At 42.1% G+C, this 12,578-nt stretch overlaps 1 protein-coding gene across 3 annotated transcripts in view; it reads left to right on the top strand.

Moving 5' to 3' along the window:
* Window positions 1–694: 694 nt before the first annotated feature.
* Window positions 695–12,578, top strand: part of RTF1 (RTF1 homolog, Paf1/RNA polymerase II complex component) — a 43,958-nt gene continuing 32,074 nt past the window's right edge. The window contains exons 1-4 of one of the 3 annotated variants that reach the window (XM_087425422.1): window positions 800–910; window positions 3,737–3,806; window positions 10,458–10,564; window positions 11,543–11,653. Coding sequence is in view for 1 of the 3 variants with exons in the window: in XM_004421442.3 (XP_004421499.1) it covers window positions 710–910; window positions 11,543–11,653 (312 nt within the window). In the remaining 2 variants the exon portion in view is untranslated. Of the gene's footprint in view, window positions 911–3,736; window positions 3,807–10,457; window positions 10,565–11,542; window positions 11,654–12,578 lie in introns of all 3 variants that reach the window. The other 2 variants (XM_087425429.1, XM_004421442.3) reach the window with 2 other exon arrangements.

Genomic DNA, 12,578 nt, shown 5'->3' on the forward strand with positions numbered 1-12,578 from the left:
CTAATTCATTCGCTACACTTCGGCCAGAGTAATCTTTTTAAAAAACAAATCTAATAATGTCATTAAGATCTTTCAATACTAAAGTTCAAACTTCAAAATACTGCTTATTAGGCTTTGAATGATGTAGCCACTGCGTCTCTCTGCAGCCTTATTCCCACACACGACACCATGTGTTCGGCCGCAATGAACTTCCAGTTTCCTGAACCCAACTTTTTCTGCTATCGCTGGGCCTTTGCCCACGCGGTTCTCTGCTTGAAACACCCTTCCCTCTACTCTTCTTCTGCGTAACTAAGATGCTTCCTCCAGGTCCCAGCTCAGCTGTCACTTGCACTGCTCAGGTAGGCAAACTTCATCTCCCAACGGGTGCCCGCGGCATGGTCCCGGCGACTTGTGTCTTCCAGGCGGGCGGCCCCTGACGTCGCCCTCGACACTTTGATAGTTTCAGACAGTTGAAAGGCTCCTCGGAGAGAACCCAGATGCTTGCGGCTCCAGTCCACGACAGATGGGCAGCACACAGAGCTTCAGCCCCGAAGCAGCAACACACCCAATATTTCCAGGGGCCCGCGCCGGGTAAGGCTGCCGGGAACCCAGCCTGGTGAGGGACCCCGCCTCCCACGCTGCGTCGGGGGCGTGGCAGGGCGTGGCGCCGGGCGCCGGCGAACGGCGTGCGCCGAGCGGGAGGCGGGGCCAGGGGCGGAGCGGAGCGCGCATGCGCGGTCGCCTTTGTGTGGGTCGAGCGGTGGTGGTGGCGGTGGCGGCAGTGGCGGTCCCACTGGCAGGCGGGCAAGAGGGGAGTCCGGGCGGCGTCCGGCGTGGCAGCCGGGGGACGACGATGGTAAAGAAGCGGAAAGGCCGCGTCGTGATCGACTCGGACACGGAGGACAGCGGCAGCGACGAGAACCTGGATCAGGTGAGGGCAGGCCGCGGAGGCGCGGGCTGGCGGAGCGGGAGGGCTGAGTCCGGGCCACAGGAGCTGGGAGCCGGCCGGGCCCGGGGCCTCCTAGCCCGAGCGTCCGGCTCGCCCCGTGCCCGGACCGCCGCTACCGCCTCCTACCTGTCCTCCCCGCAGCGCCCAGGGCCCTCTGAGTCCAGTCGGGGCCTGGAGACGGAGCCCCCGAGGACTTGGCGCCTTGGGCGGGGAGGCGGGGCAGGGACTGGGCTGGTGGGCCTCGGGTTCGGGAGACAGGAGGGGTCCGCGATCTGCCCGGGCCAGATCGGGGCGGCGGGCTGTAGACCAGGCGATCCGGGCCCGGGGAGATAGGAAGTATCGCCCGCCAACCCGGGAGGCTAGGAGGTTTTGGACGAGGTGCAAGGGTGAGCGTGGGGCGGTGGTGGGGGGTGGGGGGGTGGTGCCGAGAAGGTGCGGACTCTAGAAGATGAAAGTTTTTCAGACAAGGGATGTGGACGAAGAGCAGGGACACTCGTAAATGTTCCAGGGAACCTCTGCCGTGCTTGGCGAGGAAGATTTTGCTGTGGGCACGAATCTGTTTGGCAACTAGGGTCGTTTGTGGTTGAGAAAGGTCCCCGTTGAGATGTCAGGCTGAAGAAAAGTCTTGGGAGGAGGAACGAGGGCAGAAGTGGAGAAAATATATAGGGAGGCATAGAGGGACTTTGGCCGAGGCCTCTTTCGTGCAGTATCCCAGAATTCTTTTTTACTTGAGGATTGTGCGGGAACTGTTGAAAGTAACTTTTGGTTTCAGTGTCTTGGGGTTGCTTGAACTGTATATATACTCCAGAAAATACTGTAGGGAGAAATCTTTCCTTTGTAGCAGTGCTCTGGTGATACTAGGAGATAACAAAGAGGGTTTTCCCTCATGTTTTGTGAACAAATGATATAAAGAAAGAATATGCAAGAAGTAGTAGCTTTATAAGTTGAGTAGAGAGAGTACTGAACTTAGAATCTGAAATTTTGAGTTCTAGGCTGGGCTGTGCTGTTTTCTAGCTATGTTATCTTTGGTTGTAACTGTGAAGTCTAGATACAGCATCAGCCTGTGCATCTAATTGGGTTGTTGTAAGGATCAAGTATTTGTAAGAATTCATGTTGGTACAAGCACTTGCAAATTAAAGCTTTTGTATAAATGGCTTCTTGGAGGTCCTTTGTATTAAGCCAGAGGTCTCAGGACTAAAATATTAGGGCGTGAAAGGGGAGGACTTTTAAGAAGGAGGAACTGGAGATGTGTTGAAGAAAAGAAGGCTGTTTTGAAAATGGTTATGGAGGTGAAGTAGTGGGGCCTGTGGAGAACGGTCAAAGGAATAGAAACTTTGTTTTGTGATAGGAATTGAAAGGTAAGTCGAAAATGTTCTCACTGAAAGCCTCCTGAAATTTACAAAAGTATCAAAAATATATTCTTGACTTTAAAAGTTTGGTTGATAATTTTAGACTGGCACTTAGGGGAATTAGAACCTTTTTTTTTTTTTAACTATTTTCTGATCTAGAAATGTATCTATTTCCGATAACATCAGTTACCATTTACATAGTGCCAGGGGTGAACTAGTCACCTTAATCAAGTGCTTTATTTACATTGTCAAGTTTTCAAATTATGGTGAAGTTGATATCATTTTCCCATTTTACATATGAGGAAAATGGAGGGTGAAGAAGTAACTTACCTAGATTGACACAACTCGTAAGTGGTCAAGTTGGAATTGGAACCCAAATCTGCAGGATTGCAAGGCCTATACTCTTTCTACTATACCAACTTAATCTGTTAGTCTTTTAATTTTTCATATTGCAAAATGAGAATGATGTTTCATGGCCATTTTCCATGTTGCTAGAATTCGTGTTGGTAAAGTATATTGAATACCTTAGATGAAATTGTTACATCAATTTAAAAGATTATTAGGGGGGCTTCCTTGGTAGAGCGCTCTCAAGACATCTGTTCTGATGATAAATGAACTAAGCTGCAAATTATTCTGTCCTTAGTGATTTTCCACAGAATTCTAACAAATGAAATGAATTGAGAGCTTCCCTTTGTGGTAGAGAGATTTTACCTGATCCACACAGAGCTTTGCCAAAGTGGGAACTGGAAGGGATTGCAACTTTAAACCTAATTCTATCTTTTTGTAAAAAGAAATTAGCATGAAATTTGTAAGTAATACCTAATATATTTTAACAGCAATTTCAGCTTCCTCCTCTTCAACCACTCATTGGCATTCTTTTATCAGATGGAAACCAGATCAAAATTCCCTTTCCCTGCACATCCTAACAGAGGCACCACTGCCTTCTATCTATCGGTCTGTTCTATCGGTCTGCACTGTGCCAGGCTCTCAGAGGAATGAAAGAGAAAGATCTCTGCCCTCTACAAGTTTTCACCAGAAACCTTTAGGAGAAGTTCAAAGTCAGCCGGGTTTGGGGGTCTTTATGAATCTTCAGAAAAAAATTAATGAATTCTGAGCCTTTTCTGACCAAGATGCCTTGGGCTGCTGCTCCATCTAGTTCTGGGTCTTCATTGTGAGTATAACATCATATTTGCTGTCTAGTATATGGTCTTTGCGGAAAAGAACAAACCATGACAAATCTCTCAGTGTCTAATGTGAGAGTGGAACACAGTAAGTAGGTCCTTTGTCCCTGGGTTTTCCAGATAGGAGTCTAAGCCATCATGTCAGAATTATTATCTCCAACTTAGTCCTTACTGAAGGTGAGGCAGATGAGCCTTCTATGCTGGTTTTTCCTGGTGGGGGGAGGAGGACACCTATGTCAGAAGCTGCCTAGGTTGCTTATTTAAAATGTACTTTGCAGGGGCTCCCATCCCAGACCTACTGAATCAGACCCTCAGGGGATAGAGCCCTCGACTCTGCATTTTTACCAGGTACAGCCGAGGTACTTATTTATGTTAATCAAGACCACTGTCTGTATGCAAGTTAATCTTTTTAGTAAGACACTCTGAGTGGTTGAGAAAAATAGCTTCCTGTCTTGGCCATTGTGTGTGCATGTGTAACTGAAGGAACTTAACAGAGATGTTTAAGGTGGCATAGCTGCTGGCTGGTTCTTCTAAATCTCTGAAGCTATTTGAATTGTTGGGATGCTTTGTACTGAGGCCTGTTTCTTTTTTTCCTTTCTTCTTGATGGGAAGAGGTATGTAGTAACTGAATCAGAGTATTTTAAAATTTGTTTTAACTTTCAAAGGTTTTTAAAACGCAGACTTTGAGAATTTGTAGGATTTCTTTTCACATGTGACCTGATAGTGACTTTATTTTTTTATGTTGCCACACCCTTTCTTCAACATTTTAAAATTGCAAATCATGAAGATACTTGTGTTTGGTGCCTCTAGGAAAAAAATAACAGAATTTGAGGCCTTTTAGCTCATCATGCACCTCCATGGAGATAATGTGTGTCACTCTTTATGGAATAATATTTATGCACTGGGTCCTATAAAATGAAATGCATCCAAGATAATAAAGGAATCAGAGTTCTCTATTCAGATCAATAGAACTCAGTATTTATAAAAACTTTACTCTGCCTTTCTCAAGAAAAAAAATTGAGCTACACGCGTACTGGGATGCTTTATTTCATAATTTCCTTTCTTCTTTAAAATGGTGATTATGTTGTCATGTCCTGTTTTTCTCTGCTTACCTTACTTGAAATAACAATAATTAAATTTGTCTTTGAAAGAATAGGCCCCTTAAGTATTTTCTAGGGGTTATTTTTAGACATTATATGTTACAAATATCATTGTTATAAAGTATCTTTTCATAAACTTTCCCTGTAAAACTTGGGAAATTTAAAAATTGTGCTTCTCATTAAGACAGTCTTCTTTACGTTAGAGCAGAATTTGAAATCTAGGATGAACTTGTAAGCAGTGTCAGTGTTAACTTGTGAAGTTCTTGATTTGTGTCATAATGTTGCATCTGCTTGATTTGCTAATTTCACTCGGGTTTTCTTTAGAAATAGTCCCCAGAAGATTGAGTCCCATGGGAACATTAACAGAGAGGCTTTTAGGAAAAATTCAAAACCCATCTTTTGACACACAGGTTCTGTTGGTGTACTTATTGCTCCCTTCCTAGACTATAAGGTTCCCAAGGTCAGAGATGGTTTATCTTTCAACAAATGTGTTAGACCGTGCTGGGCACTAGGGCTATTTGGTAAACAAAATGGAAGCAGTTGCCACCTTTGAGGAGATTGGGGGCGGGTGGGGAGAGGGAGTCAGGGAGAGAGTTATTTCCTTACAACTGCACTACAGGCTGTGAAGGAAGAGCAAGGATACTGTGAGAGTATGACCAGGAACCCTATACTAGCCTGGTGAGAGTGACATTTAACCCGAGACCTGGAATATGTGTTAGGGAAGAGGAGATTAGGAGACTGAAGAGGACATGGACATGTTGAGTGTTCATGGTTGAGAGACCAGCCGGTACAAAAGCGTTGAGGCAGGAAGGACCGAGCACCCTCATGAAACTGAAAGAATCGCAGAGTGACTGGAATATACCTAGTTGGAGAGAGAGTGGTACAGACAAAGCTACAGAGGAGTCTCTGTTTGCACCCTTTGAGGATAGAAAAGCCAGTTTAGTGGATCACAACTAGCCTTAAAAATGAAAATGAAATTGAATCGAATAGAAAACATCAAGTGTGTCAGTAAGGATCAGTAAAGTTAAGTTTCGTGAAATTTGTTTCACGTATATGCATGTACGTGTATGCTGGGTCATAAGGTATAATTTATAATTTATGTGGGCTGGGGTTAAAAAGAAGAAGTTTTAAAACCACTGGCAGGGCCGTGATGGCAATGTTAGGGACTCTGGACTTTATTCTGAGGGTAATGAGAAGCCATTGAAGGATTTTAGGCTGGAAGAAGTGTTCAGATTTGTCTTTTAAAAAGCTTGCTCAGGCTGCTATGTGGAGAGTAATCTGGAGAAGTGGCACCAGTTAGGTGGCACATAGAGGAGTCCAGGTGTGAGGTGGTGGAGAGCATAATTTCCGCTAGAATGGAAGCTTCAGGAGGCCAAGGCTATTAGTTCCCCGTAGTATTCCTGCGCCTAGCACAGTGCCAGGTCTGCCACAGGCACCCCGTCAGTATTTGTTGACTGCATGCCAACTTGAACAGACATGGTAGTTATAGAGATGACAGAAAGATTCTATTGGGCATAAAATTCAGGTTATAAAACTGAGAGGACTTGATGACTGATTAGATGTTGGGGTGAGGAAGAGGAGGTTCTGGCATGAGACGGGGAGCCCTGGAGGCAGATCAGGTTTAGAGATGAAGAGCATGAGTTCAGTCTTGGATGTGTTGAGTTTAAAGTTGTCCATGAGATACCCAAGTAGGATGTCAAGTAGGTAGTTGAAAATAATGCCTGCCCGACGGAGTAGGCACTTAATAGATCTTTATTGAATAAACAAATACTACTCGGCATATCCACAGTGGAAAGTTTTCTAACTTTTCTTGTTATAGTAGGATTACTATATTAGAGATAAAGGACACTCAATTTGAGAGTTCTTGCTCCAGCCCCTCTACTGTAATACTGATAGCCCTTCTCTAATGGGTAGAAATGTGCTTTAACTAAAAAGTATATTAGGGGCCAGCCCTGTGGCCTAGTGGTTAAGTTTGGCGTGCTCTGTTTCAGCGGCCTGTGTTTGATTCCTGGGTGCAGACCTACACCACTTGCGCCATGCTGTGGCAGCAACCCACATACAAAATAGAGAAAGATGGGCACAGATGTTAGCTCAGGGCAAATCTTCCTCAGCAAAAAAAAAAAAAGTATATTAGGTATATCAGGAGAGGGAGCTAAGTAAAAACAAGTAACAATAGTAGAATTTTGTTTTTTAACTTGTAGTACTTTTTATTTTGAATGGGTTTAAAACTGATTTCATTTTGTCAGTTCTATGACATTGTGGACATTTATATAATTTAGTATTTTATCTACAATTATAATTACTTTACTGGCAATTTTAAGAGAAAGTTGCCACATTTAGTGCCAATCATGTGAAACGTAAAGGATTGTTCTGCTGCCACTTTGGAATTATTACTTCAGAAGGGTTTTTGTGTGTATGTTCGTTGTTTTGATTTGTTTTCTTTTGTTTTTTTATTATAAAAATAGCTTGTTGAAATAGTTCCAACAAAACAGAAATACTTCCCTGGCTCTGTTCCTTACTTCTGTAAAGTAACCAATGTCCACTGTTGGAATCATGTTCCTCTACCAACAAGTTTGATATGAAAGAAAGAATAGTAATTAACATCTCAAATTTAAACCTCTGTGAATTACTACTCCTTCCTCAACATCTCTCAAGTCCTCCCACTTCTCTCTGTCCCTGTGGCTACTTACCTTGTCCAGGTCACCATACACTGTGATGACGCTGCTGTGGATTCCTTCTGACTCCTCTCCGTGCTTCCACCCTGGCCCCTCTAGTCTGTTCCCGTCAGTCAGAGTGCTCTTTAAAACCCTCGAGGGATGGTTCCTCCCCTGCTTGAAACCATTTGATGGCTCCCCACTGCCTTCAGATAAGATCCGTGCTCCTGATCCTGCTTTATAAACCTCTGAATGATCTGGTTTCTTTTTACTTCTAGCCTACCGCATTCCATTTTCCCGCTTGCCTGCTAAGCTCCAGTCACACTGGTTGGTTCTCTTTCAGTTCTTTGACTAAGTCAAGTTGTTGCCAGCTTCAGGGCCTTAGCTATTCCATCTGGAGACCTCTGTCCAGAAAACTGCACCCCTCTTTCTTCCCCTAGAGTTTCTAGTCTCAGCCTAAATGCCATTGCCTCCCCTGATCACCCTATTGCGGTTAGGTTCCCATTTGCTTGATTCACCTCCGTCTTAGCACTTATCATAGATATAATTAATTATTTCTTTACTTGTTTATTGTCTGTCTCCCTCACTTGATTTTAAATTCCATGAGGTGAAGGACTATGTATCTTTTCTTCATGACTATCTACCGAAGGCTTGATAGGTGCTATGAGTACATAATAGGTGCTGGTAGAAGGGTAACCATCTGTCCTGGTTTGCCTGGAACTGAGGAGTTTCCCAGAATTCAGGACTTTCTGTGCTAAAACCAGGATAGTCCTGAGAAAACCAGGATGTTTGGTCACCCTAGCTGGTAGTAATTACTTACATTAGCTATATTTTTGAATGAATAAGTGAAAAAGAGCTCAACATGCTAATTAGCTATAAAAACTTCTGAGGTTTATCCATATAGGCTTTTCTTTTCCTTTTCTGGGGTGCAGAATATGTATCCCACTGTCATATGATCATGGGAGATCTGATTAAAGAGATGAGATTTAATTTCCTTTAAGTAAGTAAGAGGGAGCTAAGTTGCTTTGTTACACGTTGATCCTGACATGACATCAAAAAAGTACACTTTTTGTGAATGATGGGCTAGGGGGCTTAAATCTTAAGGATTATGAGTCTTCACATATTGGTGGATTAGAATTATAATCTTAACCAGAAGAATACTATTTTAATTAACATTACTTAGTACAATTAGACTTGCTTTATTGTAGGGTCTCAGTTTTGGCAGTCTGGTTTAATGTTAAATATAGCTTTTAAGCAATGATAGAATGAAACTGCTCTAGAAACCAGATATGGTGCCCTACACAGCCATTCCTGTAGTATGTTGGGCATTGGCATTACTTTAAGCAGATCTTTAGTTCAGCTTAAATTTGATATACCATGCTGGCACCCCACACTGCCATTCCCCTAGATGAATGCCGGGATAAGTAGGGAAGGTTTTTGTTGGATGAGGTGAAATACAGGGACCATGGTGAAGAGAACCACTGGACACACAGAAACGTTGTCTCAACCAGCGTGGCACAGTGAAGTGGGCTGGCAGGAGAGAGCCGCAGATGGACCACCCCCTGTGCGTGAATCAGTTTTAGATTGGCTTTTTTGAGTACGGGTGTTGAATAAATCAACCCCTGCAGGTAGCATATCTCATGGTCTCTTCATGTGTGCACTGTTGGAAAGACCTTTCCATTGCACGTTGGTCTGTTCAGCCGTACTTGTGAGCCTCAATAGAATATTAAAGGACTTATCTATAAAGAGTAGCCTTGCCATGAGTTCTACTGGTAACCTCCTGTATAGTTCTCAGCTTGTGGAAAGGGTATCTTTCACATTGTTAAGGTCTTTGCTGTCTCCATACTATTGTTAATATGGTGTTGAATGTCATAGAAGAGGAACTGTGTCAATCAGATGCAATTGTTTGTTGATGAAGGAGAGCCAGTTGTTAGGTTTTTAGTATAGAATGGAACCTCTTTAACAGGAAGGCAGTACTAACATCTTAACACTTTAGTTACAGTAACTTTTAGTGAATGTCTACTGCTTGTAATAATTAATGTTTCAGGGAAGAAATTTGGTTGATAGCATATCCAAAACCCTATTAGAATGAGTGGGTATTGAAACAGAATTCTAGTGCATTTGTGAACCTCAAAAGGTCAGGAAAGAGATTACTTACCAGAAATCTTCCTGAATTTCATAAATTTGCATTAAGGTAATGTGGAAAAAAAGATAATAGTAAAGAGCATACACAAGTTACCGTATAACCCAGCAATCCCACTCCTAGGTATTTACCCAAGTGAAATAAAAACTTATGTTTACACAAAAACCTGTACATGAACATCTAATCTCCCCCAATGGAAACAACCCAAATGTTTTTCAACTGGTAAATGAATAAACAAAGTGTGGTACATCCATGCAATGGAATACTACTTAACAATAAAAAGGAACAAGCTACTGATACGTGCTGCAACATGGATGAATGTCAAATGCATTGTGCTAAGTAAAGAAGCCACACTCAAAAGGCTGCATGCTGTATGATTCCATTTATATGATATTCTACGATAGGCAGATCTATAGGGACAGAAAACAGGTCTGTGCTTGCCAGGGGATGAGGAGAGGGAAATGAAGAGCATCAACTTCCTGAAAAGGCTGAAAATCATAAGAACACTCTACTTTTTCATACCCAAATGGTAATTCCTATTGAATAAATGCAAATTACAACAATAGTTGGGGGGATGATGGAACTGTCCTATATCTTGATTGTGGGAGTGGTTAAACTATGTACATATTTGTCAAACTCATAGAGCTGTATGTACATAAGAAAGGATAAAAGGTACTGTATGTAAATTACACCCCAAGTTTTAAAAAGACCATGAACACACAAATATTGCTGTAATTTGCATTTGGTCAATAGGAGTTACTGTTTTGGTATGAGAAAGTAGAGTGTTCTTATGATATTCAGCCTTTTCAGGAAGTTGGTGTGCTAGCTCTCTCTAATGAAATGAGAAGAGTAACATTTCATGACTGCTTATGAAGAGGAGAACATGTCAGCTGTTAATCTGAGAAGGTCATTTTCTCATTCTGGCCAAGGAGGGTATACTCCTAAAATAGAAAGAGACTGGAAGAAGAAAACAGATAACTTTGTAGCAGTCTATTATTTTAAAATATGTCTTGGCACTTGACCTAGGAGTTGTATAGCACCATTATCATCAAGGAATAATACTACCAGTATTTATTAGTTGTATTTTTCTCTTTTTTGGCAGAATGGAAAACCTTTTAGACTAGTAAACCATGACTGAATTAGGAGCTAGGATTCTCTCTGCCCTGGTTTGAATCCTGGCTCTATCATATACTAGCTGTGTTACCTTGGGTAAGTTACTTAAACTCTCCTGCTCCTTAGTTTGTCTTTAAATGGAGATGATAACAATACTTACCTTAAGCTTGTTGTCAAGATTAAATGGTAGATGCTTCGGAAAGTATCTGACATCTAGTAAGTATGGTGTAATTGTGGACCGGTATTGATATTAGCAGGGAGCAAGAACCAGAGGAAGTATCCTTTGGTTGCGTTTTTGAGTAACTGGACTGAGCTGGGGAGAAGTAACAGGAGAGGGGAACCGTGTGGGAGAGCAAATCCTGGTTGTTGCCCTGACTTACTTCATGGCATCTCCCTCTCCCTCTAATCTGTCTTAACTCACCGGGACAAGACAGAGGTGGTGAATGGGAATACTGGGGTTGTCAAATTAGGATTCTGATGTAGTGGCCAGCACATTTACTGGTTGTTGTCAGACCCTAGATTAACCACTGGAAATATACTTTTTTTTTCCCCTAGTTTAAGCATTCAAAATAAAAAATGACCTCAGAAACTTGTAGTTTGTCAGCTTATTCAGAACAGTCCCACAAATGCCAATTTTACCATGAATCACGGTAAAAAGATACTCAGAGTATTTGTTAGCTATACTAGTTAACAGTGAGCAAATTACCTTTGTAATCATGGTTCATCTCATATCAATTCCTGAGAATCAGTGCTTCTGTAGCTTATAGAGGAAGTGGTGACAATTTGGAAGTAGCCTCCAGTTCAGTTTTCTAGTCCCTTTTGCATTTCAGATATACATTTCCATTAGGGGGAATGTATATCTGAAATGGAGGGGGGACAGATTTTGAAAACATTTCTTTAGCACTTAGGAATACTGGCAGTCGGTCTGTTCATGTGATAAAAATTCTCATGATGATGTCCTTCAATCGAAAGCACAAAGAAGTTAGAAGAGATCTAGGGAGGTGGGCATATTATGATTCTTGCATATTTCTTCTCTATTGAACAAAACTCATGTAACTACTCCTGCCCTATTAGGAGCTCTTGTCCCTGGCAAAGCGGAAGCGCAGTGACTCTGAGGAGAAGGAGCCGCCTGTGAGTCAGCCTGCAGCCTCCTCAGACTCTGAGACGTCCGACAGTGATGATGAGGTGGGTGTGGAGGGGCTAAGCCCCTGGGGCTGATGGGTATTTGAGGGTCCCTGAGTTGGTGACTCCTGATGGCCTCTTTTTCTTGAACTGAGACCTATAGCCTAAGATTTATGGGAACTTCTTAAGGAAATAAAATTGTGTAAGAAAAACTCTCAGGTTGTCATGTTCCTTGTACTGCTAGTTACCTAGTGAGTGTCTCTGCAGGACATTCTTTAGTCTCGTTTTCAGCCCTACGGTAGATGAAGGGGCGCAATCTGTTAGTCATCATCTCTTTTCTTTATCTTTTTCTCATCTTTTTAATCCCACTTTCATGTTAGAAAAAAAACTATCAAGAAGGCCATATTTTCGTGGGAAATACTTTCAGCAAGACAAGAAGCTTTCTTTAGGGAGATTGAATCAACATCCCTCGGAGTGATGGTATTAACTTTTAAGGAGGAAAATCCAGCTGTTCATTGTTTAATCCAAGATGACTTTCCCAAACTGCCCACCACCAATAAAGGCCCTAGATCAGAACCTTAACTGGAAGAGAGAGATGAGGGGAAGGGTCTTCGAAGCGCTCCTACATGTTCCTCATTGGATTTAAAATACTTTTTTTCCCTTAGTAATTTCCTAGAGAGAGGCTGGATATCACCTTTCTGTTTAATCTCTTACTCTGCAGTCTAGGAAAATATTTTTAACAATGTATTTATTTTGTTTTAAAGTTCCACTAAAGTAAAAAATGTTTTTTATTATAATGAAATTTAGTTAACAGCTAGAACAGTATTTACCAGTGCCCTGCATATGCAAATTAGGAATGATTGCATTCTGATTGACTGTAGTGATGTTCTCTTAATCTTAAATAATTTAGTAGATCTAAAATTGCTTTCCACAGCGTGAGGCAGTGAATATGTGAGTTTTATTCTTTTGTTTCATTTATTTTTAGTGG

This window comes from Ceratotherium simum, chromosome 3 (assembly GCF_057802395.1).
Source record: "Ceratotherium simum simum isolate JZ-2026a chromosome 3, ASM5780239v1, whole genome shotgun sequence".
In the NCBI taxonomy this organism is placed as follows: domain Eukaryota; kingdom Metazoa; phylum Chordata; class Mammalia; order Perissodactyla; family Rhinocerotidae; genus Ceratotherium; species Ceratotherium simum.